Genomic DNA, 25,004 nt, shown 5'->3' with positions numbered 1-25,004 from the left:
CCACCTGAGAGGGCTGACAGGGCTTCGCTTTAACATCTCATGCAAAAGGCAGCACTGAAATGTCAGCCTAGATAGCTGGGAGATTGCGGAGTCAAAAAGAGAGATGAACAAAACAGTGGGGTGCTCAGCTGACTATCTACAGTCTCCCCAATCTACCAGTTCTTCAGTTAGTGGAAGAGACTCGGCTGTTCTCCTGCCTAAATAGAAAGATGACATTTTGTCATCATGGTAAACAGCAGGTCAGTTCATAAGAAATCATGACAGAAATCAGTTACCAGTGAATCAGCCCTGGAAAGTGGATATCATCCTTGTTTTCTACTATACCATTCAAGGGTAACCAACAGTCTGTGAGCTCAAATCATAGCCTTCTTGTGCTTTGAAACTCATTTATTCTCATTATTTTGACAGTTTTCAAATGGGCTGTTAAATGGACCACTGGAATTGATGGGATCATGGGGAACTCCCAGAATCCCACTCTAGTGGCAACCATGAGAAAGTTTGTGGTCTGGGTTGCAGCCGAACAAAAAAGTGCAAGCAATGTGAAAAAAGAAACTAAAGAATATCCTTCAACAGTCCAATAATTCTGATAATCCAATAGTCCCTGCTTCACAAATGGTTTGTTTCACCAATAAGGGCTGTGCCTTCAGCCATCTTGCACAATGCTCTGGAATTTTCCCCTTAAAGCTTTCCTGCTCTCCACCTCTCTCTACCCCTTTAAGGAACTCATTAAAACATACTTCTTTGACCAAGCTTTTGTTCACCATTCCTAATATTTCCTTCTTTGGCTTGCTATCTAGTTTTTTTTATTCGTTCATGGGATGTGGGCATTGCTGGCATAGCACTTATTGCCCATCCCTAATTGCGCTCGAGAAGGTGGTGGTGAGCCGCCTTCTTGAACCGCTGCAGTCCATGTGATGAAGGTTCTCCCACAGTGCTGTTAGGAAGGGAGTTCCAGGATTTTGACCCTGCGACGATGAAGGAACAACGATATATTTCCAAGTCGGGATGGTGTGCGACTTGGAGGGGAACGTGCAGGTGGTGTTGTTCCCAAGTGCCTGCTGCCCTTGTCCTTCTAGGTGGTAGAGGTCGCGGGTTTGGGAGGTGCTGCCGAAGAAGTCTTGGCGAGTTGCTGCAGTGCATCCTGTGGATGGTACTCACTGCAGCCACTGTGCGCCAGTGGTGAAGGGAATGAATGTTTAGGGTGGTGGATGGGGTGCCAATCAAGCGGGCTGCTTTGTCCTGGTTGTGTCAAGCTTCTTGAGTGTTGTTGGAGCTGCACTCATCCAGGCAAGTGGAGAGTATTCCATCACACTCCTGGCTTGTGCCTTGTAGATGGTGGAAAGGCTTTGGGGAGTCAGGAGGTGAGTCACTCGCCACAGAATACCCAGCCTCTGATCTGCTCTTGTCGCCACTGTATTTATGTGGCTGGTCCAGTTAAGTTTCTGGTCAATGGTCACCCCCAGGATGTTGATAGTGGGGGATTCGGCGATGGTAATGCTGTTGAATGTCAAGGGAGGTGGTCATTGCCTGGCACTTGTCTGGCGCGAATGTTACTTGTCACTTATCAGCCCAAGCCTGGATGTTGTCCAGGTCTTGCTGCATGCGGGCTCGGACTGCTTCATTATCTGAGGGGTTGCGAATGGAACTGAACACTGTGCAATCATCAGCGAACATCCCCATTTCTGACCTTATGATGGAGGGAAGGTCATTGATGAAGCAGCTGAAGATGGTTGGGCCTAGGACACTGCCCTGAGGAACTCCTGCAGCAATGACCTGAGGCTGAGATAATTGGCCTCCAACAACCACTACCATCTTCCTTTGTGCTAGGTATGACTCCAGCCACTGGTTTTGTCTAGTTTTGTCTGATTGTGCCTTTGTGAAGTGCCTTGGGATGTTTTTCTATGTTAAAGACGCTGTATAAATGCAATTTGTTGTTGTTGTTGTCGTCGTATAAAAGCATCTATTGAAAGCGTTACTATAATAAAAGTAAAAGCAGACAGCCCCAAAAACAGTGTATAGATCAGATACCAACAAGTACACATATTTCTATACATCCATAGAGTGCTGAATGTCAATTGACATTGCTTACTTGAATATAGTCCGCACATTGATTACTTTCCGGACTCTCTCTGAAATCTCCCATGCAATCCGTTCCATAAGGGGCACCATTCGCTCGTCCTTGTTGTAGTGGCGAGAAATAATCCAAACCATCCTCAAGGCATTCATCATGGAAGGGATTGTATCCATGACAACTTGAAATCTTGTTCCATGTGATAGGTTCTAATAAACATGCATTAATTTTAAAAATCATGTACTGCACAATAATAATGTAAACAAGAAAATTACTCACATAGATCTGCACAGTAGTTTTAATCAAGGTACGTACAAAGGACGAAAGGGTATCAGTGAATCAAAGAACAGCAGCGTGTCATTATAAAAAAAAGCTTTTTACAACAAAACAAACTAGGGAACCTTCACAAGAGTGTCAGATTTGCACAAGCCTTAGAAGGAATCATGGTATAACTACTTATAAATCTTTCCATTGGAAATTATCAACTTTGATTATTCTGCATCAATCAGAAGCATGCCATTCATGCACAGTCACCTCTCATCTTTCCAAAAGTACCCAAATAACGAGGAAGGAACAGCAGAAATAACCAGGGGGTGGCACTTTCCTTGGACAGGAGAACATGTTTGTTATGCATTGGAAAAAGAAGAATCCTGCTACTAAAGTCCACCTCAAAGGGGTACAGAGATGGAAAACAAATGATAGGAATACTGGGAAGACATAGAATGGATGATATCATAAAAAGGTAAAAGACAGCCAGAAAATATTTAAGATAAAAGTATTATCAAACAGTCAGTAAAACGTGCTGTCGGTGTGATACTGAGGGAGCGCTGCACTGTTGGAGGGGCAGTACTGAGGGAGCGCTGCACTGTCGGAGAGGCAGTACTAAGGGAGCGCTGCACTGTCGGAGGGGCAGTACTGAGGGAGCGCTGCACTGTCGGAGGGGCAGTACTGAGGGAGCACTGCACTGTCGGAGGGGCAGTACTGAGGGAGCGCTGCACTGTCGGAGAGGCAGTACTAAGGGAGCGCTGCACTGTCGGAGGGGCAGTACTGAGGGAGCGCTGCACTGTCGGAGAGGCAGTACTGAGGGAGTGCTGTATTGTCAGAGGTGCCATCCTTCGATGGGACATTAAACCATGGTCCCATTTGCACTTTTAGGAGGGCGTAAAAGATCCCATGGCACTATTTGAAGAAAAGCAGTGGAGTTCTCCCCGGTGTCCTGGCCAATATATATCCCTCAACAACATCACTAAAATCAGATTGCTGTTTACAGGACTTTGCTGTGCGTAAATTAGCTGTTGGGATTTCCATACATTGCAGCAGTGACTACACTTCAAAAGCACTTCATTAGCTGTAAAGCACTTTTGGGACGTTGTCAGAACATCCACAAAAAGCAGGACAAATCCAATCCGGCCAATTACTGCCCCATCAGTCCACTCTGAATCATCAGCAAAGTGATGGAAAGTGTCGTCGACAGTGCTATCAAGCGGCACTTACTCACCAATAACCTGCTCACCGATGTTCAGTTTGAGTTCCACCAGGACCACTCGGCCCCAGACCTTATTACAGCCTTGGTCCAAACAAGGACAAAAGAGCTGAATTCCAGAGGTGAGGTGAGAGTGACTGCCCTTGACATCAAGGCAGCATTTGACCGAGTGTGGCACCAAGGAGCCCTAGTAAAATTAAATAGGAATCAGGGAGAAAACTCTCCAGTGGCTGGAGTCATACCTAGCACAAAGGAAGATGGTAGTGGTTGTTGGAGGCCAATCATCTCAGCCCCAGGACATTGCTGCAGGAGTTCCTCAGGGCAGTGTCCTAGGCCCAACCATCTTCAGCTGCTTTATCAATGACCTTCCCTCCATCATCAGGTCAGAAATGGGGATGTTCGCTGATGATTGCACAGTGTTCAGTTCCATTCGCAACCTCTCAGATAATGAAGCAGTCCATGCTCGCATGCAGCAAGACCTGGACAACATCCAGGCTTGGGCTGATAAGTGACAAGTAACATTCGCGCCAGACAAGCGCCAGGCAATGACCATCTCCAACAAGAGAGAGACTAACCACCTCCCATGACATTCAACAGCATTACCATCGCCGAATCCCCCACCATCAACATCCTGGGGGTCACCATTGACCAGAAACTTAACTGGAAAAGCCATATAAATACTGTGGCTACAAGAGCAGGTCAGAGGCTGGGTATTCTGCAGCGAGTGACTCACCTCCTGACTCCCCAAAGCCTTTCCACCATCTACAAGGTACAAGTCAGGAGTGTGATGGAATACTCTCCACTTGCCGGGATGAGTGCAGCTCCAACAACACTCAAGAAGCTTGACACATCCAGGACAAAGCAGCCCGCTTGATTGGCACCCCATCCACCACCCTAAACATTCACTCCCTTCACCACCGGCGCACTGTGGCTGCAGTGTGTACCATCCACAGGATGCACTGCAGCAACTCGCCAAGGCTTCTTCGACAGCACCTCCCAAACCCGCATCCTCTACCACCTAGAAGGACAAGGGCAGCAGGCACGTGGGAACAACACCACCTGCACGTTCCCCTCCAAGTCACACACCATCCTGACTTGGAACTATATCGTCGTTCCTTCATCGTCGCTGGGTCAAAATCCTGGAACTCCCTTCCTAACAGCACTGTGGGAGAACCTTCACCACACGGACTGCAGCGGTTCAAGAAGGCGGCTCACCACCACTTTCTCAAGGGCAATTAGGGATGGGCAATAAATGCCGGCCTCGCCAGCGACGCCCACATCCCATGAACAAATAAAAAAAAGACATGTTGGGTGCTATATAAATGCAAGTTCTTCTTGTTATGGTCAAAATGGCCATCATTGCAAAATATCTGACAACTAACATAGTGCCATGATGCCTTTTACATGCAACAGTTTAACACAAGTTCAATTTCTTGGTCACTTTCACTGCCACAGTAACATGTGCTGCCTGAGAAGTGGGGTTAAGCTGCAGAAATGGACAGCTGGAGTCAGTTCAGCTGAACCACCTTAAAAACAAAAGCCTGCCAGGGCAAAGCAAGTGCTGCAGATTATTGATTAATTCATAATATTAGTGACGCTATCACCAACAACCCCAAATGAAGTTTCTTTAATAGCCTTGTGGGAGAGACTCTTGCCCCCTGTGTAGTGTTCACTGCAATGGAAGCAAGAGTACACTACTATTCTTGACATAAGTCAATGTTATTTATCAAATAAGTCACTGGTAGAAAGGTATTTCAAGCCTGTATTTACAGGTGTAATAAAAGTTATTCACTAGTGAGTCACTATTTTTGTCCACTATATTATGCAAAGAATGCAATTCTTCTTTACCTTAAAATGGCGCTCAAGGGTTGAAAGGAACCTGACATTGTCTGCAGCTTCCACATGGTACTTGGTGAGGTCAGTAACGATTAAATTGAGGTTCTGGATTAAACCTTGGTCAACCTTGCTCACAAAGTCAATAATCTTCTTCACCACGGGCAGTTTCAGCTGTTCCATGAGGGCACTGAGAGTAGCATTACGTTCACGCCAGAAATCGATCTCTGCTAAGGGACCATTACCCTAAGGAAGAGATTTAGATATTACTTTATGATCTTAACATGCCTGATAATAACAGAAGACACCAGTTTTATTTAATGGAGAATATAAGTGAACATTGCACCAAGACCAGAACCACCAAGGAGCATGCATATTTCACTGAATGGTCACATATTCTTTAAGGTTGTAAAGACAGATATCTTTCTGCTCATCAGTCATTCCTTGAAACTGTGTTTTGGGAGTTCAAACTGCTGTTTGAAACATCATGCTTGTTCTGTAAACATTCACCAATGTGACATAATTTCCATTGCATCATAAGTCAAGTAGAAGTACGGATGAGTGTGGGGACTACAGTGGTTAACACATTGACATCACGGTTGAAGTTCTTGCAGAAGCTGCTTTGATAACCTAACAATAATTTCCATGCTGAATTCCACTGCCACTTACTTTTAATAACTACATGTGCCAATCCACCCATGGGATTAGTGTCAGTTTAATAACCTAAACCTAAATGAATGTTTGTCATACTCACAATGCATTAAGCAGGTTGTGCCAATCAAAGGAACTGAAGCAAAACAGAGATCATTCCTGCAGTAGCAGCACAGATGTGACAATAACTGGGAAATGTAACAGTTGGTGCCATGAGAGCAGCATAATCTGGGAAAAGGAAATGCAGAGATACAGTACTCTGTTGGTGGCAAATCTGTTTTACTCTGTGCCACATAGAAGGCACAGAAACAGGTTCAAGTCAGGGGGCTCGAGCTGCCAGTGATTGATTGAATGAGAAGCTGACGGCGTGAATTTGTGCTGAGAGAGGGTAAAGGGGGGAGACGGGCCTCAGCAGAAATAGGGCGGAATTTGCAATTCATGTAACCAGGGTGGTTAAGGAAAATTAGTTTGTGTTAGTATGTGAGTAGCACAGCAGATGTGAGTATAGAAATGGCAGATTGAGGGGCTAGACTAGTGTAGTGTTTAACATGGATCAAAAAGGCCAACAGAATGTATATCTCATGGGTACTGGAATTCAAAAGTAAGCAAGTGATGCTTCAGTTGTGCAGAGCCTTGGTCAGACCCCATGTGTACTTCATTCAGTTCTGGGCACCGAACCTCAGGAAAGATATACTGGTCTTGGAGGGAGTATAGTGCAGATTCACCAGAATGTACCAGGGCTTAGAGTTAAATTATGAGGACAGGTTTCATAAACTTAGAGTCATAGAGTCATAGAGTTATACAGCACGGATAGAGGCCCTTCGGCCCATCGTGTCCGCGCCGGCCATCAGCCCTGTCTACTCTAATCCCATATTCCAGCATTTGGTCCGTAGCCTTGTATGCTATGGCATTTCAAGTGCTCATCCAAATGCTTCTTGAATGTTGTGAGGGTTCCTGCCTCCACAACCCTTTCAGGCAGTGAGTTCCAGACTCCAACCACCCTCTGGGTGAAAAAGTTCTTTCTCAAATCCCCTCTAAACCTCCCGCCTTTTACCTTGAATCTATGCCCCCTTGTTATAGAACCCTCAACGAAGGGAAAAAGCTCCCTAGTATCCATCCTATCTGTGCCCCTCATAATTTTGTACACCTCAATCATGTCCCCCCTCAGCCTCCTCTGCTCCAAGGAAAACAAACCCAATCTTCCCAGTCTCTCTTCATAGCTGAAGCGCTCCAGCCCTGGTAACATCCTGGTGAATCTCCTCTGCACCCTCTCCAAAGCGATCACATCCTTCCTGTAGTGTGGCGACCAGAACTGCACACAGTACTCCAGCTGTGGCCTAACCAGTGTTTTATACAGCTCCATCATAACCTCCTTGCTCTTATATTCTATGCCTCGGCTAATAAAGGCAAGTATCCCATATGCCTTCTTTACCACCTTATCTACCTGTTCCGCCGCCTTCAGGGATCTGTGAACTTGCACACCAAGATCCCTCTGACCCTCTGTCTTGCCTAGGGTCCTCCCATTCATTGTGTATTCCCTTGCCTTGTTAGTCCCTCCAAAGTGCATCACCTCGCACTTTTCCGGGTTAAATTCCATTTGCCACTGTTCCGCCCATCTGACCAACCCATCTATATCGTCCTGCAGACTGAGGCTATCCTCCTCGCTATTTACCACCCTACCAATTTTTGTATCATCAGCGAACTTACTGATCATACCTTTTACATTCATATCCAAGTCGTTAATGTAGACCACAAACAGCAAGGGATCCAGCACCGATCCCTGTGGTACCCCACTGGCCACAGGCTTCCAGTCACAAAAACAACCTTCGACCATCACCCTCTGCCTTCTGCCACTAAGCCAGTTTTGTATCCAAAGTGCCAAGGCACCCTGGATTCCATGGGCTCGTACCTTCTTGACCAGTCTCCTGTGGGGGACTTTATCGAAGGCCTTACTGAAATCCATGTATACCACATCCACTGCGTTACCCTCATCCACACGCCTAGTCACCCCCTCAAAAAATTCAATCAAATTAGTCAGACATGATCTTCCCTTGACAAAGCCATGTTGACTATCCCTGATTAATCCTTGCTTCTCCAAGTGGAGACTAATTTTGTCCTTCAGAATTTTTTCCAATAATTTTCCTACCACTGATGTTAGGCTCACTGGCCTGTAGTTCCCCGGTTTTTCCCTACTCCCCTTCTTGAATAATGGTACTACATTAGCGGTTCTCCAGTCCTCTGGCACATCCCCTGTGGCCAGAGAGGTTCTGAATATATGTGTCAGAGCCCCCGCAATCTCCTCCTTTGCCTCACACAGTAGCCTGGGATACATTTCGTCTGGGCCTGGGGATTTATCCATTTTTAGGCCTGCTAAAACCGCCAATACCTCCTCCCGCTCGATGTTAATATGTTCGAGTATATCACAGTCCCCCTGCCGTATTTCTATGTCTACATCGTCCTTCTCCATAGTGAAAACAGATGCAAAAAATTCATTTAGAATCCCTCCTACATCTGCCGGCTCCACACACAGATTGCCATTTTTGTCCCTAATGGGCCCTATTTTTTCCCTAGTCATCCTCTTACCCTTAATATACTTATAAAACATCTTAGGATTTTCCTTTATTTTGCTCGCCAGTGTTATTTCATGGCCCCTCCTTGATCTCCTAATTTCTTTTTTAAGTATCCCCCTGCACTTTTTGTACTCCTCTAGGGCTTCCTCCGTCTTTAGCCTTTTGTATCTGCCAAAAGCCCTCCTTTTTTTCCTAATCCATTCTCGTATATCCCCTTGGCTTCTATTCCCTTGAATTTAGACGGTTGAGGGGTGATCTAATTAAGGTATTTAAAATGGTTAAGTGATTCGAACATGTAGATACAGAGAAACTATTTCCTCTGGAGGGGAAATCCAGAACAATGGGGCATAATCATAAAATTCGAGCTAGACCATGCAGGAGTGAAATCAGGAAGCACTTTTTCACACAAAGGATGGTGGTAGTCTGGAACTCGCTCCCCCAAAAGTCTGTGGATGCCGGGGGTCAATTAAAATTTTCAAGACTGAGATCGATTGATTTTTGTTGGGTAAGGATATCAAGGAATATGGAACAAAGGTGGATAAATGGAGTTTATGTGCAGATCAGCCATGATCTAATAGAATGGCAGAATGGGCTCGAGGGGCTAAATGGCCCACTCCTGTACCTATATTTCTATGGATGATGTAGGATGTCCAGGATGTGTAAAATATCCAGGGGAAGTACATGTGAAGTGTCAAAAGGGATGCCTTGTTCAAGCAGAGGACCAGCGCCACATACAAGGGGAGGAAAGGTTTCTTTAATATGCATTCTGCAAGATTGTAACCCCACAGATAAAGAGTAATATTGAAGCAAAGTGGAGGAAGTGGATTACCACTGATGGAGGGAGCAGAACGAAACAGGGGAACCAGTACAGGGAAACCCTGGAAATGCCCAATAGGTATACAGTTCTTGAAATCTATGATGAGGTCAATGATGGAAGCACTGTAGAGGGTTAATCAAGAACAACATCACTGCACCATGGAGCAAGGGGTTACCCATCAATAAAAGAGTGACATTGTCCAAGAGAATAGTGGATAGTGTCACTCTGTTAGTAGTGGTGGGGGGGTTCCACAATTAGGCAGATAAGCAGCCTGATTTGCAGATGTGACTGGGAATAGTCTGTTGTCTTTTAGGAGTCAGGGTAAAGGATATAAAGGAGCAGGGAAAAAATTTGTGGAAAGGAAAATAAACCAACCAGAAGTCAAAAATCACACAGAAACCACAGACATAGGGATGAGTAGGATGGAGGTCTTGAGGGAGGAGTTTGAGCAATTAATTCTGGATTAAAGTTATGATTAGTAATCTCAGGATTACTCTCAGTGCAACCACTGGACCAGTTATGGGGAAAGAGGTTAGATATACCATAAGAACATAAGAACATAAGAAATAGGAGCAGGAGTAGGCCAATCGGCCCCTCGAGCCATTCAATAAGATCATGGCTGATCTGATCCTAACCTCAAATCTAAATTCATGTCCAATTTCCTGCCTGCTCCCCGTAACCCCTAATTCCCTTTACTTCTAGGAAACTGTCTATTTCTGTTTTAAATTTATTTAATGATGTAGCTTCCACAGCTTCCTGGGGCAGCAAATTCCACAGACCTACTACCCTCTGAGTGAAGAAGTTTCTCCTCATCTCAGTTTTGAAAGAGACCCCCTTATTCTAAGATTATGCCCCCTAGTTCTAGTTTCACCCATCCTTGGAAACATCCTTACCGCATCCACCCGATCAAGCCCCTTCACAATCTTATATGTTTCAATAAGATTGCCTCTAAGATACCAACACTATAAAGATAGTAAAGAAAGAAAGGTTTCAATTTCGTAGGACATTGGAGCAAGTTGTGGAGAGGGGAAATCTGTTCAACAGGTCGTGCATTGCCTAAAGAGGGCTGATACCAATGTGATTGCTGAGAGGGTAAACAGGCTGTGGGGGAGAATTTTTAAAAAGTATGGTGGGAGAGGGACAAACAAAACAGGCTAAAAAGAAATGAAATTATGACATCAATACCAGAAAGATCAAATAAGAAAAGGAATGTTTTGAGGGAGAGGTTTATACAAACGCAAGTAGCTGCTGAAATAAAGCACTGAAGTTAGAGGTGTTTGTGACTAGAGAATATTGACACTAATATCGACATTTTTGGCATCTCAGGAAGATGGCTGGTGGCAGAGAGTGGCCAACAGCTGGACCAGAGAGAGTATCAAATGTTTTACAAGAATAGACATCCAAGGAAAGGTGGACGAGTAATTATCTTGCGGAAGCCCAGTAAGAATCTATTTTGAGTTTTGTATTTTCAGAAGAGATCCTTTAAGAATAGGACAAAAACTCTACAGGAATATTAAGATGAACAGTGTCCTACTTGGATGGAAACAGTAGGTATATGGCACCTGGGGTATCTTTGACAGCTGCTCTTCGATAGCAGTGGTGATCTGCATCTGCCAGTTCATTATACTCTGTTCTAGTTTTTCCATTCTAACTGGGTCAGAAGCAAATTGGTTCAAGTCTCCATCAAGACTGATTGTTGGCATCTCGAGCTTGATCTCACCTGGTTAGAGGAAAAAGAAAATATATTTGCTTAGGAATAATAACATATAAATATCCAAATTTGTACTATAAACACACGGGCCCGATTTTAGCAGGGCTGCTGGTTCTCGGCGGATGGGCTAGCGGGCACGTGGGTAACGCGCCCGGTGAAATTAGTGGGTTTCCCGCGTGATCGTAGCAGGCAAACCACTAATTGGATTCACTTACCTGCTCCTCCGGGTTCCCCACTGCTGATCTGCGCGTCGGGCGGGCTGCACATGCGCAGTAAGATATGTCAGCTGGAGGCGCTCTATTTAAAGGGGCAGTCCTCCACTGACAGATGCTGCAACCAATCGCAAAGATGACTGCATGGAGCAGCCCAGGAGGAAGGCTGCTCCCAGTTTAATGATGCCTCACCCCAGGTATCAATACATGGGGTGAGGAGGAGGGGGAGGACAGAGATCCTCCACCCGGCGGGCGGGAGGAAGCGGCCCGCCTCCGCCACCAGGAAGGCCTGGCTCGAGGTGGCAGAGGTCACCTGCGCCACCAACATATTGCCCACCTGCATACAGTGCAGGAGGCGGTCCAATGACCTCAGTAGGTCAGCCACAGTGAGTACACGTAGTCTTTCCCCTACACTCCGTCTGCCACATCACTGCCCCCACCCCACATCTCCTTCGGCACTGCCAACACTACTCTGTCACATCACCCCTCATACCCACTCAAACCCCATCCTCATCTTACCTGCACCTACTCACCTCGCCAGTACTCATCCCGCCACTACCACTCAACCCAATCCTCATACAATCTCATGGCTCTATCCCATACTCACCCTCTCGTGCATCTCTCTCACAGCCAGCCTCACTCAACCTGCCACCACCTGTGCTGCAGCCACAGGGCATGCATCACATATGTGCAGTAGGCAGCGTAAGGCAAACATGTCGTGAGCATGAAGGGGATACACAAGGGTGTTTGAGGGTTTGAATTGGTTGTTACTTCTATTGAATTTCAGAACAACTCACATCACACATTATATTGGCACCACTACTGCCATGTCTTCGCGAATCCTGTCCGGTTTGTGCAATAATGCCCGCTCCTGGGTATCACTATGAGGACCCACCACTGATGCCACCCATTGTGTCACTGCAGAGTGGGTGTAGGTGTATTTGCAGGGCTCTTCTGCGCAGACGACTGAGAGACATCGGCGATGTCCCCGGTTGCACCCTGGAAGGCTGCGGAGGAGAAGTTCGGGAGGGCAGTGGTGACTTTGACAGTGACAGGAAGATGGTGCACGGGCCAGCCATGAGCAGCTCGGCATGAAAGAGGCTGCAGATGTCCATGACTACATGTCGAGTGACTCTGAGCCTCCGTGTGCACTGCTGCTCAGAGAGGTCCAGGAGGCTGAGCCTCGGTCTGTGGACCCTGTGGCGAGGGTAGTGCCCTCTGCGACGCATCTCTCTCTGCGGTAGCCCTCCCTCCTGCTGTACAGGTGGATGTGTCACAGCACTCTGTTGTGGAGCTCCACGTGTCAGAGGTGGACGGCGTGGATGGCGAGGCTGGTGATACTGTTCGCCCTCCGAGGAGGTCATAACTGCAGCTACGGCGGCCCCCATCCTCAAGATGTACATCTGAGGGGGTCCGCAAGGTAGGTACATGTCTCCGGACCCCGGGGTAAGTGTACAGGTTGGTGAATTTAACCATCAGGAGGAGGGTGGTGGAGGCCAAACTTTGTCCCAAGTGACAGAGTGGCCTCCTGCAATGGGTGAGGGTCTCCCCCCGCCCCCCACCTGTCAAATGGACCTTTGCAGCTGCCACAGGCTGACAGCTGCAACACGTCCATTCGAGCTGGGAGTGTTTCCCCCAGTGTGGGAAACAGTCCCATGTTGATCAAAAATCACACACAGTCCCTTAATCAGGTCAGTTAATGACCTGAAATAGCAAACTAAATATTGTCAAGTGGCATCCCGCTGGCTTTAATTGCCTGCGGGATTCCCACCAGCGGGGGCTGCGCGCGCACACCGACGCGTCAGCGGAGAACCCGGAAGTGGGCGGGATCAAGGCGGGATCCAGTCCCGCTCCTGGATTTCGCGATTTTCGGGCCCCCCCCGCCGAGAACGCACCCGATAGCGTTCGAGCCCTCAGTCTTCCCAAAACTGAACCGGTAAAATTATCTCCCCTGTCTGTAGCTTTGCTGAGTCCAAATTGAAGAGGCGTGGGTCTGATTATCGTTTTAGTTACACCCTGTGTACAATGCACCATAAAAACAGGCTTAGACCCCCAACGTTGAGTCCATGCCCTTATCCAGTGAGACTAGGGAGTGGATGCAGGAAGTTCCTGCCTGAAACAGGTGAGAAATTCATTGTAATATTCAAATGATACGGGAGTTACGTTCTAACACCTTCTGTGTCTTTTCCCGACCAGTGCACCAGGTCATAATCACGGGAATGGGATCAGCTGCAGGTGAAAGATCACATGAAGGGCATACTAATTTGGTTAAAACCCTTCCTGCACCTTTTTTCTTTCATGTTTGGTTGCTTTTTTTGGCTGCCACTTGGGTTTCCATGAGCTTTTGCGGTAATTACTTGGCAACATTCTACAGCCTCATTACTGCAACCAATGGGCTTCCCATTGATGTGAATCTTTTGGAGGAAGAGGGCCAGTGGAGAGATGCCAAGCAGGTCATGCCGCATCAGAAGAGTCCTGTATCCATCTGCCGGTGCCCTCATAGCCTCATGTGCAGATAGAGGCGACCAGACATCGGCAGAGGATTAGTCCATGTGGAGGCTCCTATTCCCAAAGACAGCTGAGACGTCAGGCTCAGTAGCACAAATAAGATATTTCAATATTTGACTAACCATAGTGCAGAAGCATCTCGGAAACACTTCGGTCACGTTTTCAGTGGTACTACACAAGAGAAGCCATGCCAAAGCGTTCAACAGCCAGCAAAACCTGATTGTCTGTACCTGCCAAGATGCTACCAACCATACGTGAGGTGTTATATATTTCACCTCAATTTCTCACATGGTCACAATAAAGTAAGGCTTGACATGTGGCGCATTCACCAAGTCAAAAATACTTGTACATGCATAAAGCTACACATGTAGCAAAACAAAAACAATACCCTAAGGGGATGACAAAAAAAATTAAACTTACTGAGTATATTCTGTAATTACAACCAGGCACACTAGTAATCAACCGAAACCATCCATCCATCCAACATGATCTGCCCTAGGGCAGGTCCTAACTTGAGTCTCACATGAGATTCTTGAGCCACTTACTGGGGAAGAGTAGCTTCTGCCTCAGAGGCAGGAACATTGACCATTGGGTCAGGAGTACTCTGTCCGGACGCAAGTATCCTGCTGACCAGATTCTATTCTCTACTCGCTGAGGCTGTCTGGGGTGGGGCTTGAACTCTTCATCTTTTGACTCAGAGACAGGATTTCTACCACTAAGCCAAAGGCTCACCCCCAACCAAAACCGCTTAAATATAACAAGCATTTCAGAGATAATATCATCAGATATACTCTAATGTACTGAGATAATATCCTCTGATATCCTCTAATGTACTGAGATAATATCCTCTGATATACTCTAATGTACTGAGATAATATCCTCTGATATACTCTAATGTACTGAGATAATATCCTCTGCTATACTCTAATGTAGAGATGCCGGTGATGGACTGGGGTTGACAATTGTAAACAATTTTACAACACCAAGTTATAGTCCAGCAATTTTATTTTAAATTCACAAGCTTTCGGAGGCTTCCTCCTTTCTCAGGTGAACGAAATGAAGGAAGCCTCCGAAAGCTTGTGAATTTAAAATAAAATTGCTGGACTATAACTTGGTGTTGTAAAATTGTTTACAATACTCTAATGTACTGTGAGATAATAAACTGCTTGCCTACTGCAAGTACTACTACTCAAGTAACCCAGTTCTTAAGGCAGGGGATGTCCTACAACGTGTCTCTGAGGGAAAGGGTCTTCATAACCTCTCTTAAAAGTTTTGTGTTGCAGATGCGGGTCCAGGTTCAGTGTTATTAGAACAGTTAGTGAAAAGTCAAAAGTTAGTGAACTGAGCAGGAGTAAAGTTAAATGTTGCATAGGAACAGAGTAGACCATTCAGCCCCTCAGGCCTGTTCCGCCATTCAGACCATGGCTGATCCGTACCTCAACTCTAATTCCCTGCCGTTGCTCCATATCTGTTGATATCCTCACCCAACAAAAATCTATCAGCCTCAGTCTTGAAAATTTTAATTGACCCAGCAGCCTTTTGGGGAGCAAGTTCCAGATTTCCACCATCCTTTGCATGAAAAAACGCTTCCTGATTTCACTCCTAAATGGCCTAGCTCTAATTTTAAGATTATGCCGCCTTGTTCTGGATTCCCACCACCACAGGAAATAGATTCTTTGTATCTACCCTATCAAATCCATTAATCATTTTAATCACCTCGATCAGGTCACCCCTCGACCTTCTAATCCTTTCTAGCTAACAAATTCCAGTGATGATGGTGTTTGCTTGACTCTGGGCAATGTGATATGACCAGATATTAAGAGCTGGATTTTCCTGACCCTGCCCCTACAGGGTTGGGGCAGTACCACTGCCTACAACCCCAACCCCCCTTGATCCTGACCCGGTTTCTTGGGTCGGGGGTCATTACGTACTCGTGGCGGGCTTCTGCCGGGATTCCCTGCGAGTGGCCTCCTGGAAGATACAGGCAGTGCTGCAGTAGGACTGCTGCTGGACCACCCAGAAAACTTTTGAGGTCACAGGGCCCTGAAGACTCCAAGACATCCACTGAAGGTCTGAACTGAGGCCAAGGAATTCAGCAGGTAAGACACTCGGACAAAGTGGAGGGCAAAGATTTCATCACTCATTTTGCCCCCTTTTCCACTCCTATCCCATGCAATTTTGGGCAGGATAGTGGGACACCCACATGTATTCATTCACACTACAGTTCACAGGGAGCAAAAGCTCACTTATGGGATGTACCTTGGCATTGAGCACAAAAGAAACATCTGGCACAGCCCAAAACTTGTAACACATACCCTCTCCCAATGTATTGCTGCCATTCTATTCTCACCACACTTGATGGGTTTGATTTGGCAGCAACGTTTGCCTTTTCCAAAAGAAACCTAATTTGGATTCCACACGTATAACACCAGCCTTACTGCACATGTTCTGAGTCTGAATACACAAATGGAGTAGCATTTAGTCATAAACACTGACCCTCAACCTGCTGAATAGTTCTGTGAACATGATTTGAGAACTTTTGTACAGTCATTAAGAACTCATCCCTGACGAACTGAATATTCCGTGAATCGTGCGGCTCCCCCCCTGCTCTGGAGTCCGATAAATTAATTTTCTCGTATTGAAATGTCGCTGTACTCATAAAACGGGAGGAAGCTTGTCTCATATCAATATTTCTACTGTGATGATGTGCCAAAAGTGGCATGAAGACCTGGGAAAACATAAAGTGTAACATCTATGTCATTTCAAATCTTGCATCTAGCACACATCATAGTGTCACACTTCAACAGTTTTCACTTCAAAAGTTTCACAGATACATAGTGCACAAAAATTGCTGATTAGCAAAAATATCCCATTGACTAAATGCAAACCAATCAAACTCAGTTCCATTTAGTAGCTAGGAAGAGAAATCTAGCAAATAACACAAAATCAGCCAAACAAATTTTTCAATTCTCTTTCAAAAGCTATGATGTGGAGATGCCGGTGATGGACTGGGGTTGACAAATGTAAGGAATCTTACAACACCAGGTTATAGTCCAACTGTTTTATTTGAAAATCACAAGCTTTCGGAGGCTTTCTCCTTCGTCAGGTGAGTGTATTGCTGCCATTCTATTCTCACCACACTTGATGGGTTTGATTTGGCAGCAACGTTTGCCTTTTCCAAAAGAAACCTAATTTGGATTCCACACGTATAACACCAGCCTTACTGCACATGTTCTGAGTCTGAATACACAAATGGAGTAGCATTTAGTCATAAACACTGACCCTCAATCTGCTGAATAGTTCTCTGAAATGCAGCAACACACTCACCTGATGAAGGAGAAAGCCTCCGAAAGCTTGTGATTTTCAAATAAAACAGTTGGACCATAACCTGGTGTTGTAAGATTCCTTACATCTTTCAAAAGCTGCTAGATTGTCATAAAAACTCACGCGGTTCTCTGATGTCCATCTGGAAAGGGGGCCTGTCAACTCTACCTGGTCTGGTCTACACATCACTCCAGTCCCACACTGTGTGGTTGACTCTCTGGGCACGATTTTCAATCAGAGCTGGGAACCCAGCGCGTGGAAGACATCGGAGGAGGAGGCGGCGGAGGCATCGGAGGAGGAGGGGGTGGAGCCATCGGAGGAGGAGGGGGTGGAGCCATCGGAGGAGGAGGCGGCAGAGGCATCGGAGGAGGAGGGGGTGGAGCCATCGGAGGAGGAGGGGGTGGAGCCATCGGAGGAGGAGGCGGCAGAGGCATCGGAGGAGGAGGGGGTGGAGCCATCGGAGGAGGAGGGGGTGGAGCCATCGGAGGAGGAGGGGGTGGAGCCATCGGAGGAGGAGGCGGCGGAGGCATCGGAGGAGGAGGGGGTGGAGCCATCGGAGGAGGAGGCGGCAGAGGCATCGGAGGAGGAGGCGGCGGAGGCATCGGAGGAGGAGGCGGCGGAGGCATCGGAGGAGGAGGGGGTGGAGCCATCGGAGGAGGAGGGGGTGGAGCCATCGGAGGAGGAGGGGGTGGAGCCATCGGAGGAGGAGGGGGCGGAGCCATCGGAGGAGGAGGCGGCAGAGGCATCGGAGGAGGAGGGGGTGGAGCCATCGGAGGAGGAGGGGGTGGAGCCATCGGAGGAGGAGGGGGTGGAGCCATCGGAGGAGGAGGGGGTGGAGCCATCGGAGGAGGAGGGGGTGGAGCCATCGGAGGAGGAGGGGGTGGAGCCATCGGAGGAGGAGGCGGCAGAGGCATCGGAGGAGGAGGGGGTGGAACCATCGGAGGAGGAGGGGGTGGAGCCATCGGAGGAGGAGGGGGTGGAGCCATCGGAGGAGGAGGCGGCAGAGGCATCGGAGGAGGAGGCGGCTGGGACGTCGGAGGAGGGTCGGAGACATTGTCGGAGGAAGGTACATTGCCCACCCCAGTGTCCTGCCCCTCTTTCTGGGGCTTGAGTTCTGCTGTGTTCCCAGACCTTTAATTCTTGAACTGCAACAGTGTCTTATAACTTCCGTTGATAAATTCTGTGGGTGCGCAAGAGTGAGATGCCACATAGGAGTCCTAGTTTCCACTCCACTCCTACGGAACTACGACCTGCTAGCTGCTCCATCAACTAAACAGGGTCCTGTTAAAAGAACTGGAAAGGGAAGGAAAGCTGTTGGACCTTTAAAGCAGTACTTGACATCTCTTTGAAGCAACCAAGAGCTGCTGCGAAGGTGGATTATAATACAGCATGTCAGGAGGCCAGGAGGATCATTAGGAAGATCAAGCTGAATCAGTGGGTTGTGTTCATCCATGAGGATGTGCAGTTACACAGAAATGATCACCATTCTGAGTTGAAGTCTTCATCAATGATATATGTTGGATGAAATCAGAAGGGATAAATTCAGGGTGTCTTTACAGGCATTTCTGAAAGAACTGCGGTCGTTCGTTTTGCAGGTGACATATTGTTCATGGGCTCAGCAGAGGAGCTACAGTGCTCTATATGCCATCTTGAATAAAGGGCTAGCCAGTGGGGTATGGTGGTAGATCCCCCTATGGGTAGCATCATGGCTCTGCATGATGCAAGAAGTTAGTCACAAAGATATTTATTGGAAGGTGCAGGAGGAATAGAAAATAGGAGCAGGAGCAGGCCATTCGGCCCTTCGGGCCTGCTCTGCCATTCAAAATGATCATGGCTGATCGTCTAACTCAGTACCCTGTTCCCACTTTTTCCCCATATCCCTTGATCCCTTTAGCATTAAGAAAAATATCTATCTCCTTCTTGAATACATCTAATGACTTGGCCTCCACTGCCTTCTGTGGTAGAGAATTCCACAGGTTCACCACCCTCTGAGTGAAGAAATTTCTCCTCATCTCCGTTCTAAATGGCATACCCCGTATCCTGAGACTGTGACCCCTGGTTCTGGACTCCCCCAGCCATCGGGAACATCCTCCCTGCATCTAGTCTGTCTAGAATCTGTCCCGACTGTTGATTCAAAGCAGTACCTGAGGACCCTAGTAGATGTTAACTGCAGCCTGGACGCAGTCCTTTAAGACCACGCTGAGTAAGAACAAAGGGCCTTTTGATCATTTTTCAAAGACAGCAACATCCAAGGTACGTTAAGTTCAAGTATTAGAAAATGTGTCCAAACAGTTTTGGTTCATGGTTTAGAATTCTAGGCATGCAACAGAAAGGCTTCCTCTGGACCATGTGCAAGATGCCGGACCAGACTTTGGAGTGGGAGTTGTGGCAAAAAAAGTAAAGCGGTTGCAAAGAGGAGAGACTCCAGCCTATACTGACCTGTCACTAAGTATCCTGGGGGGAAGAGGGCACCAGCATCACAGAGGGCATGTCATTTTGCCAAAGCCCCTCACAAGTTAGCTGGATTAAGCAATTAAGGGAGAGCTATAGAAAGCAACAAAGCAATACAAATAAAGTAATAAAAGCTGCAAAAAGGAATATGAAAATAAACTTGCAAGGGATATTAAAGCTAACAGTAAAAGGTTATAAATATATTAAGAGAAAGAGAGTGGTAATGGGGAATGTGGGCCCATTAAAGAAACAAAGCAGGGGAGACTACAATGGACAATAAGGAAATGGCAGACTTGTTAAATAGTACTTTACATCCATTCTCACAGTAGAAGACGAGGACTAAATACTAACGGTACAAGGGAACCTAAAAATAAGTCATGGGGAGGAATTTAATGGATTTAATAGAAGTCAAAGAAAATAGTAGTGGAGAAAATAATGGGACTTAAGACAGACAAATTTCCAGGACCTGATGATTTCCACCCCAGGGTATTAAAAGAAATAGGTAAGAAAATTGCAGATGCATTAGTCATAATCTTCCAAAAGACCCTTAGAATCATAGAAAGGTTACAGCACGGAAGGAGACCATTCGGCCCATCAAGTCCAAGCTGGCTCTATGCAAGAGCAATCTAGCTAGTCCCACTCCCCTGCATCCCCATAGCCCTGCAATTTTTTTCCTTTCAAGTATTTATCCAGTTCCCTTTTGAAAGCCATGATTGAATCTGCCTCCACCACCTACTCTGGCAGTATATTCCAGATCCTAATCACTCGCTGCATTAAAAAGTTTTTCCTCATGTCACCTTTGGTTCTTTTGCCAATCACCTTAAATCTATACCCTCTGGTTCCTGACCCTTCTGCCAATGGGTACAGTTTCTCTCTATCTACTCTGTCTAGACCCCTCATGATTTTGAACACCTCTATCAAATCTCCTCGCAACCTTCTCTTTTCCAAGGAGAACAACCCCAGCTTCTCCAGTCTATCCACGTAACTAAAGTCCCTCATCCCTGGAACTGTTCTAGTAAATCTCTTCTGCACCCTCTCTAAGGCCTTCACATCTTTCCTAAAGTGCGATGCCCAGAACTGGACACAATACTCCAGTTGTGGCCGAACCAGTGTTTTATAAAGGTTCATCATAACTTCCTTGCTTTTGTACTCTATGCGTCTATTTATAAGGCCCAGGATCACATATGCTTTTTTAACCACTTTCTCAACCTGCCCTGCCACCTTCAACGATTTGCATACATATACCCCTCAGATCTCTCTATTCCTGTACCCCTTTTAGAATTGTGCCCTTTAGTTTCTTTTGCCTGTCTTCATTTTTCTGCGTTAAATTTCATCTGCCACGTGTCCGCCCATGCCGCCATCCTGTCTATATCCTCTTGAAGTCTATCACTATCCTCCTCACAGTTCACTACACTTTCAAGTTTTGTGTCATCTGCAAATTTGGAAATTGTGCCCTGTACACCCAAGTCTAAGTCATTAACATATATCAAGAAAAGCAGCGGTCCCAGCACCGACCCCTGGGGAACACCACTGTACATCTCTCTCTAGTCCTAAAAACAACCGTTCACCACTACTCTCCGTTTCCTGTTACTTAGCCAATTTTGTATCCGTGTTGCTACTGCCCCTTTTATTCCATGGGCTTAAATTTTGATGACAAGCCTGTTATGCGGCACTTTATCAAACGCCTTTTGAAAGTCCATATACACCACATCAACAGCATTGCCCTCATCGACCCTCTCTGTTACCTCATCAAAAAACTCAAATCAAGTTAGTTAAACACGATTTGCCTCCGTGCTGGCTTTCCCTAATCGATCCAAACTTGTCCAATTGACTGCTAATTCTGTCCCGGATTATAGTTTCTAAAAGTTTCCCCACCACCGAGGTTAAACTGACTGGCCTGTAGTTGCTGGGTTTATCCTTACACCCTTTTTGGAACAAGAATGTAACATTCGGAATTCTCCAGTCCTCTGGCATTACCCCCGCTTCTACAGATGTTTGAAAGATTGCAGAAGTACTTCTGCAATCTCCACCCTTACTTCCCTCAGCAACCTAGGATGCATCCCATCCGGACCAGGTGACCTATCTACTTTAAGTACAGCTAGCCTTTCTAGTACCTCCTCTTTTTAGCCCAACCAGTATCTGAACTACATCTTCCTTTACTGAGACTCTGGCAGCATCTTCTTCCTTGGTAAAGACAGATACAAAGAACTCATTTAGTACCTTGGCCATGCCCTCTGCCTCCATAAGTAGATCTCCGTTTTGGTCCCTAATCGGCTCCACCCCTCCTCTTACTACCCGTTTACTGTTTACATGCCTATAGAAGACTTTTGGATTCCCTTTTATGTTGGCCGCCAATCTATTCTCATACTCTCTCTTTGCCCCTCCTTTCCTTTTTCACTTCACCTCTGAACTTCCTATATTCAGCCTGGTTCTCACTTGTGTTATCAACCTGACATCTGTCATGCGCCCCTTTTTTCTGCTTCATCTTACTCTCTATCTCTTTTGTCACCCAGGGAACTTTGGCTTTAGTTGCCCTACCTTTCTCCCTTGTGGGAATGTACCTAGACTGTACCTTACAGGCTGCCCATTGTTCAATTACAGTTTTGCCTGCCAATCTTTCCAGATCTGTTCTCATCCTACTGAAATTGCCCCTCCTCCAATTGAGTATTTTTACTTTAGAGTGGTCCATGTCCTTTTCCATAGCTATTCTAAAACTTATGATACTATAATCGCTGCTCCCTAAATGCTCTCCCACTGACACTTGCTCCACTTGGCCCACCTCATTCCCCAGAACCAAATCCAGCAATGCCCCCTTCCTCATTGGGCTGGAAATGTACAGGTCAAGAAAGTTCTCCTGAACACACTTCAAAAATATCTCCCCCTCTTTGCCCCTTATATTATTACTGTCCCCATCTATATTAGGATTCAGGAGTTACCTCCTTGGATTGGAAAATTGCAAATGTCACTCCATTATCTAAGAAGGGAGGGCAGCAGAAACCAGGAAACTATAGACCTGTCAGTTTAACGTCAGTTGTGGAGAGATTACTGGAACCTTTAATCAGGGACAGAGCGACTGAGCACTTGAACAAGTATCAGCTGATCAAAGAGAGTCAGCATGCATTTGTAGGTTATGTCTGGTTATTTGTAGGTTATGTCTGACTAATCTAGTTCAATTTTTTGAAGCGGTCAGTAACATGGTGGACATCTGTGGATGTTGTCTATATGGGCTTCCAGAAAGCATCTGATAAGGTTTCACGCAAGAGATAATTAGAAAAAATAAAAGCCCCCGGAATCGGAGGTAACCTTGGGACATGGGTTGATAATTGGTTGAGAGGCAGGAGACAGAGAGTAGGGATAAAGGGAATGGACTCTGATTGGTAGAATGTGACAAGTGGTGTTCTCCAGGGACCTGCACTGGGGCCTCAGCTTCTCACAAAATGTATCAATGACTTGGATGAAGGAATAGAGAGTTGTATATCCAAGTTTGCAGATGACACTAAGTTAGAAGGCACAGTAAATTGTGTAGGTGGGAGCAGGAAGTTACAAAGAGATGTAGACAGACTAAGTGAGTGGGCAAAACTGTGCCCGATGGAGTGCAATGTGCAGAAGTGTGAGGTCATCCACTTTGGATCTGAGAAAGTCAAATCAGAATATTTTCTCAATGATGAGAGACTAGGAGCTGTGGAGGAGCAAAGGGATTTGGGTGTCCCGGTACACAATTACTAAAAGCTAATGCACAGGTACAAAAAGTGATCAAAAAGGCCGAATGGAATGTTGACTTTTATCTCAAGGGGAATGGAATACAAAGGGAAGTTTGGATCAGTTCTGACGAAAGGTCATCGACCTGAAACGTTAACTCTGTTTCTCTCTCCACAGATGCTGCCTGACCTGCTGAGTATTTCCAGCATTTTCTGTTTTATTTCAGATTTCCAGCATCCGCAGTATTTTGCTTTCATTTAATTTCTACTTGGTTAATGGATTCATTCTTATTCTCTGTATTTCAACAAAGTATTAAAAATCTATTGCCTTTTTTCAGCTGCTACATGAGGATTGATGTCACATTCTTTAGATAAGAGTGATCAATGTTTTATAGTCTTTAAGTTCTTTGTGCAACACCACGGAGATTCACTAGTAAATTTTGATCAATCTCATCATTTGCCTGAAATAAAGCTTTGAAAATTCAATCTCAAGTTTCTTTCAAAGTCTTATAGAAAAAGCAAAGAAACTTCTGTTGACGGGACACCTACTCATCCTGGTGCACAGATTGTATGCTGGGAAATTCTACAAACTGCACACGCTCAGAATTCACAGATGCAGTTGAAAGATTTGTCCAAATGCTGTGAGATTAAAAAATAATCCAGTCAAAGCCCAGGCTTTTGAGACAGGCTAAGGGCTTGAAGTAAAAACAATAATGAAGGTATTTAAAAATACAAAAAAATCCACTGAGTATATTTAAAAATGCTATAATGAAATATGTATTTCTTTGTTATTATTAAATCTTATTTTGGACATTTGAGATCTCAGTTACTGAGAAAGAAATAGTGAACAAATTTATTTCAAAAAGAATTCTGAGCGATTCAATTGGTTGATCAACAAGTCATGACAGTAAATTGTTACCATTCCGTTTCATCATTATAAAATGTTGGCATACTTAGCTAGAGTTTTCCCATTATAAATGTTTACATAGGCCATTTCCATTGACATAAATGTTGACATTAATAAGTGTTACAGGAAGCAACACTTAGAGACAGGAAATATGTGCCATACAGAAGATTTTTAATAATATTGTACCAGTACTTGCTTTTTATGGACTTCATCTTCTTACCTGAGTAAAGATTTGATATAACATCAATAAAGAGTGTCCATTCAGCATGCCAAACTCCAACATTTTGGGCATTAGTAGATTGGTCTCCTTCATGTCATTGGGCTCATTAATGGTTTCTATAGATACATATATTTACAATATTAGGTTCAATTATGTGTAATTAGTGAAGATTTAACAATATGAGCTTTTCTGTAACAACCTGTGACAAAATGCAGTATTTTGCCCATTCGATAAAATTTTTGTTGCCTTTTCATTATAGTACATTCAGGGTTAAAACAAGGCTCACTTAAAGTGCCTAATGTATGATTCAGCAAGACGTTAGTATATTAATGTTTTAATTCCAATCTGTTTATCTGATTGCTTTGTTCTGTGTAACATTCATTGAGCTCAAAGGGCTTTTACAAATGTGTGACCAATGGATTTGCATCAAACACTTATTAGCTGTGTTCCGTATTCCAGGTCTGAATTTCAAAAGGTGGTAATGGCACACCCTGTCCAGCAAACATTCTTTGTGTTTGAAATCCTGTGGATATTTGACAGCTGATTCA

The 25,004-nt window shown here is 45.5% G+C and overlaps 1 protein-coding gene across 2 annotated transcripts in view; it reads right to left on the bottom strand.

The window, feature by feature from the left end:
- Positions 1 to 25,004, bottom strand: part of dnah10 (dynein axonemal heavy chain 10) — a 248,394-nt gene that overhangs the window by 210,908 nt on the left and 12,482 nt on the right. For both annotated transcript variants that reach the window (XR_010967225.1, XM_068006240.1), the window contains exons 5-9: positions 24,457 to 24,572; positions 16,353 to 16,584; positions 10,988 to 11,145; positions 5,403 to 5,633; positions 2,090 to 2,280 (exon numbers count right to left, since the gene is read on the bottom strand). Coding sequence is in view for 1 of the 2 variants with exons in the window: in XM_068006240.1 (XP_067862341.1) it covers positions 2,090 to 2,280; positions 5,403 to 5,633; positions 10,988 to 11,145; positions 16,353 to 16,584; positions 24,457 to 24,572 (928 nt within the window). In the remaining variant the exon portion in view is untranslated. The remainder of the gene's footprint in view (positions 1 to 2,089; positions 2,281 to 5,402; positions 5,634 to 10,987; positions 11,146 to 16,352; positions 16,585 to 24,456; positions 24,573 to 25,004) is intronic.

This window comes from Heptranchias perlo, chromosome 25 (assembly GCF_035084215.1).
Source record: "Heptranchias perlo isolate sHepPer1 chromosome 25, sHepPer1.hap1, whole genome shotgun sequence".
Classification (NCBI taxonomy): Eukaryota; Metazoa; Chordata; class Chondrichthyes; order Hexanchiformes; family Hexanchidae; genus Heptranchias; species Heptranchias perlo.
Note: the sequence above shows the minus strand (reverse complement) of the source record. Positions and strands in the feature narration are given on the sequence as shown.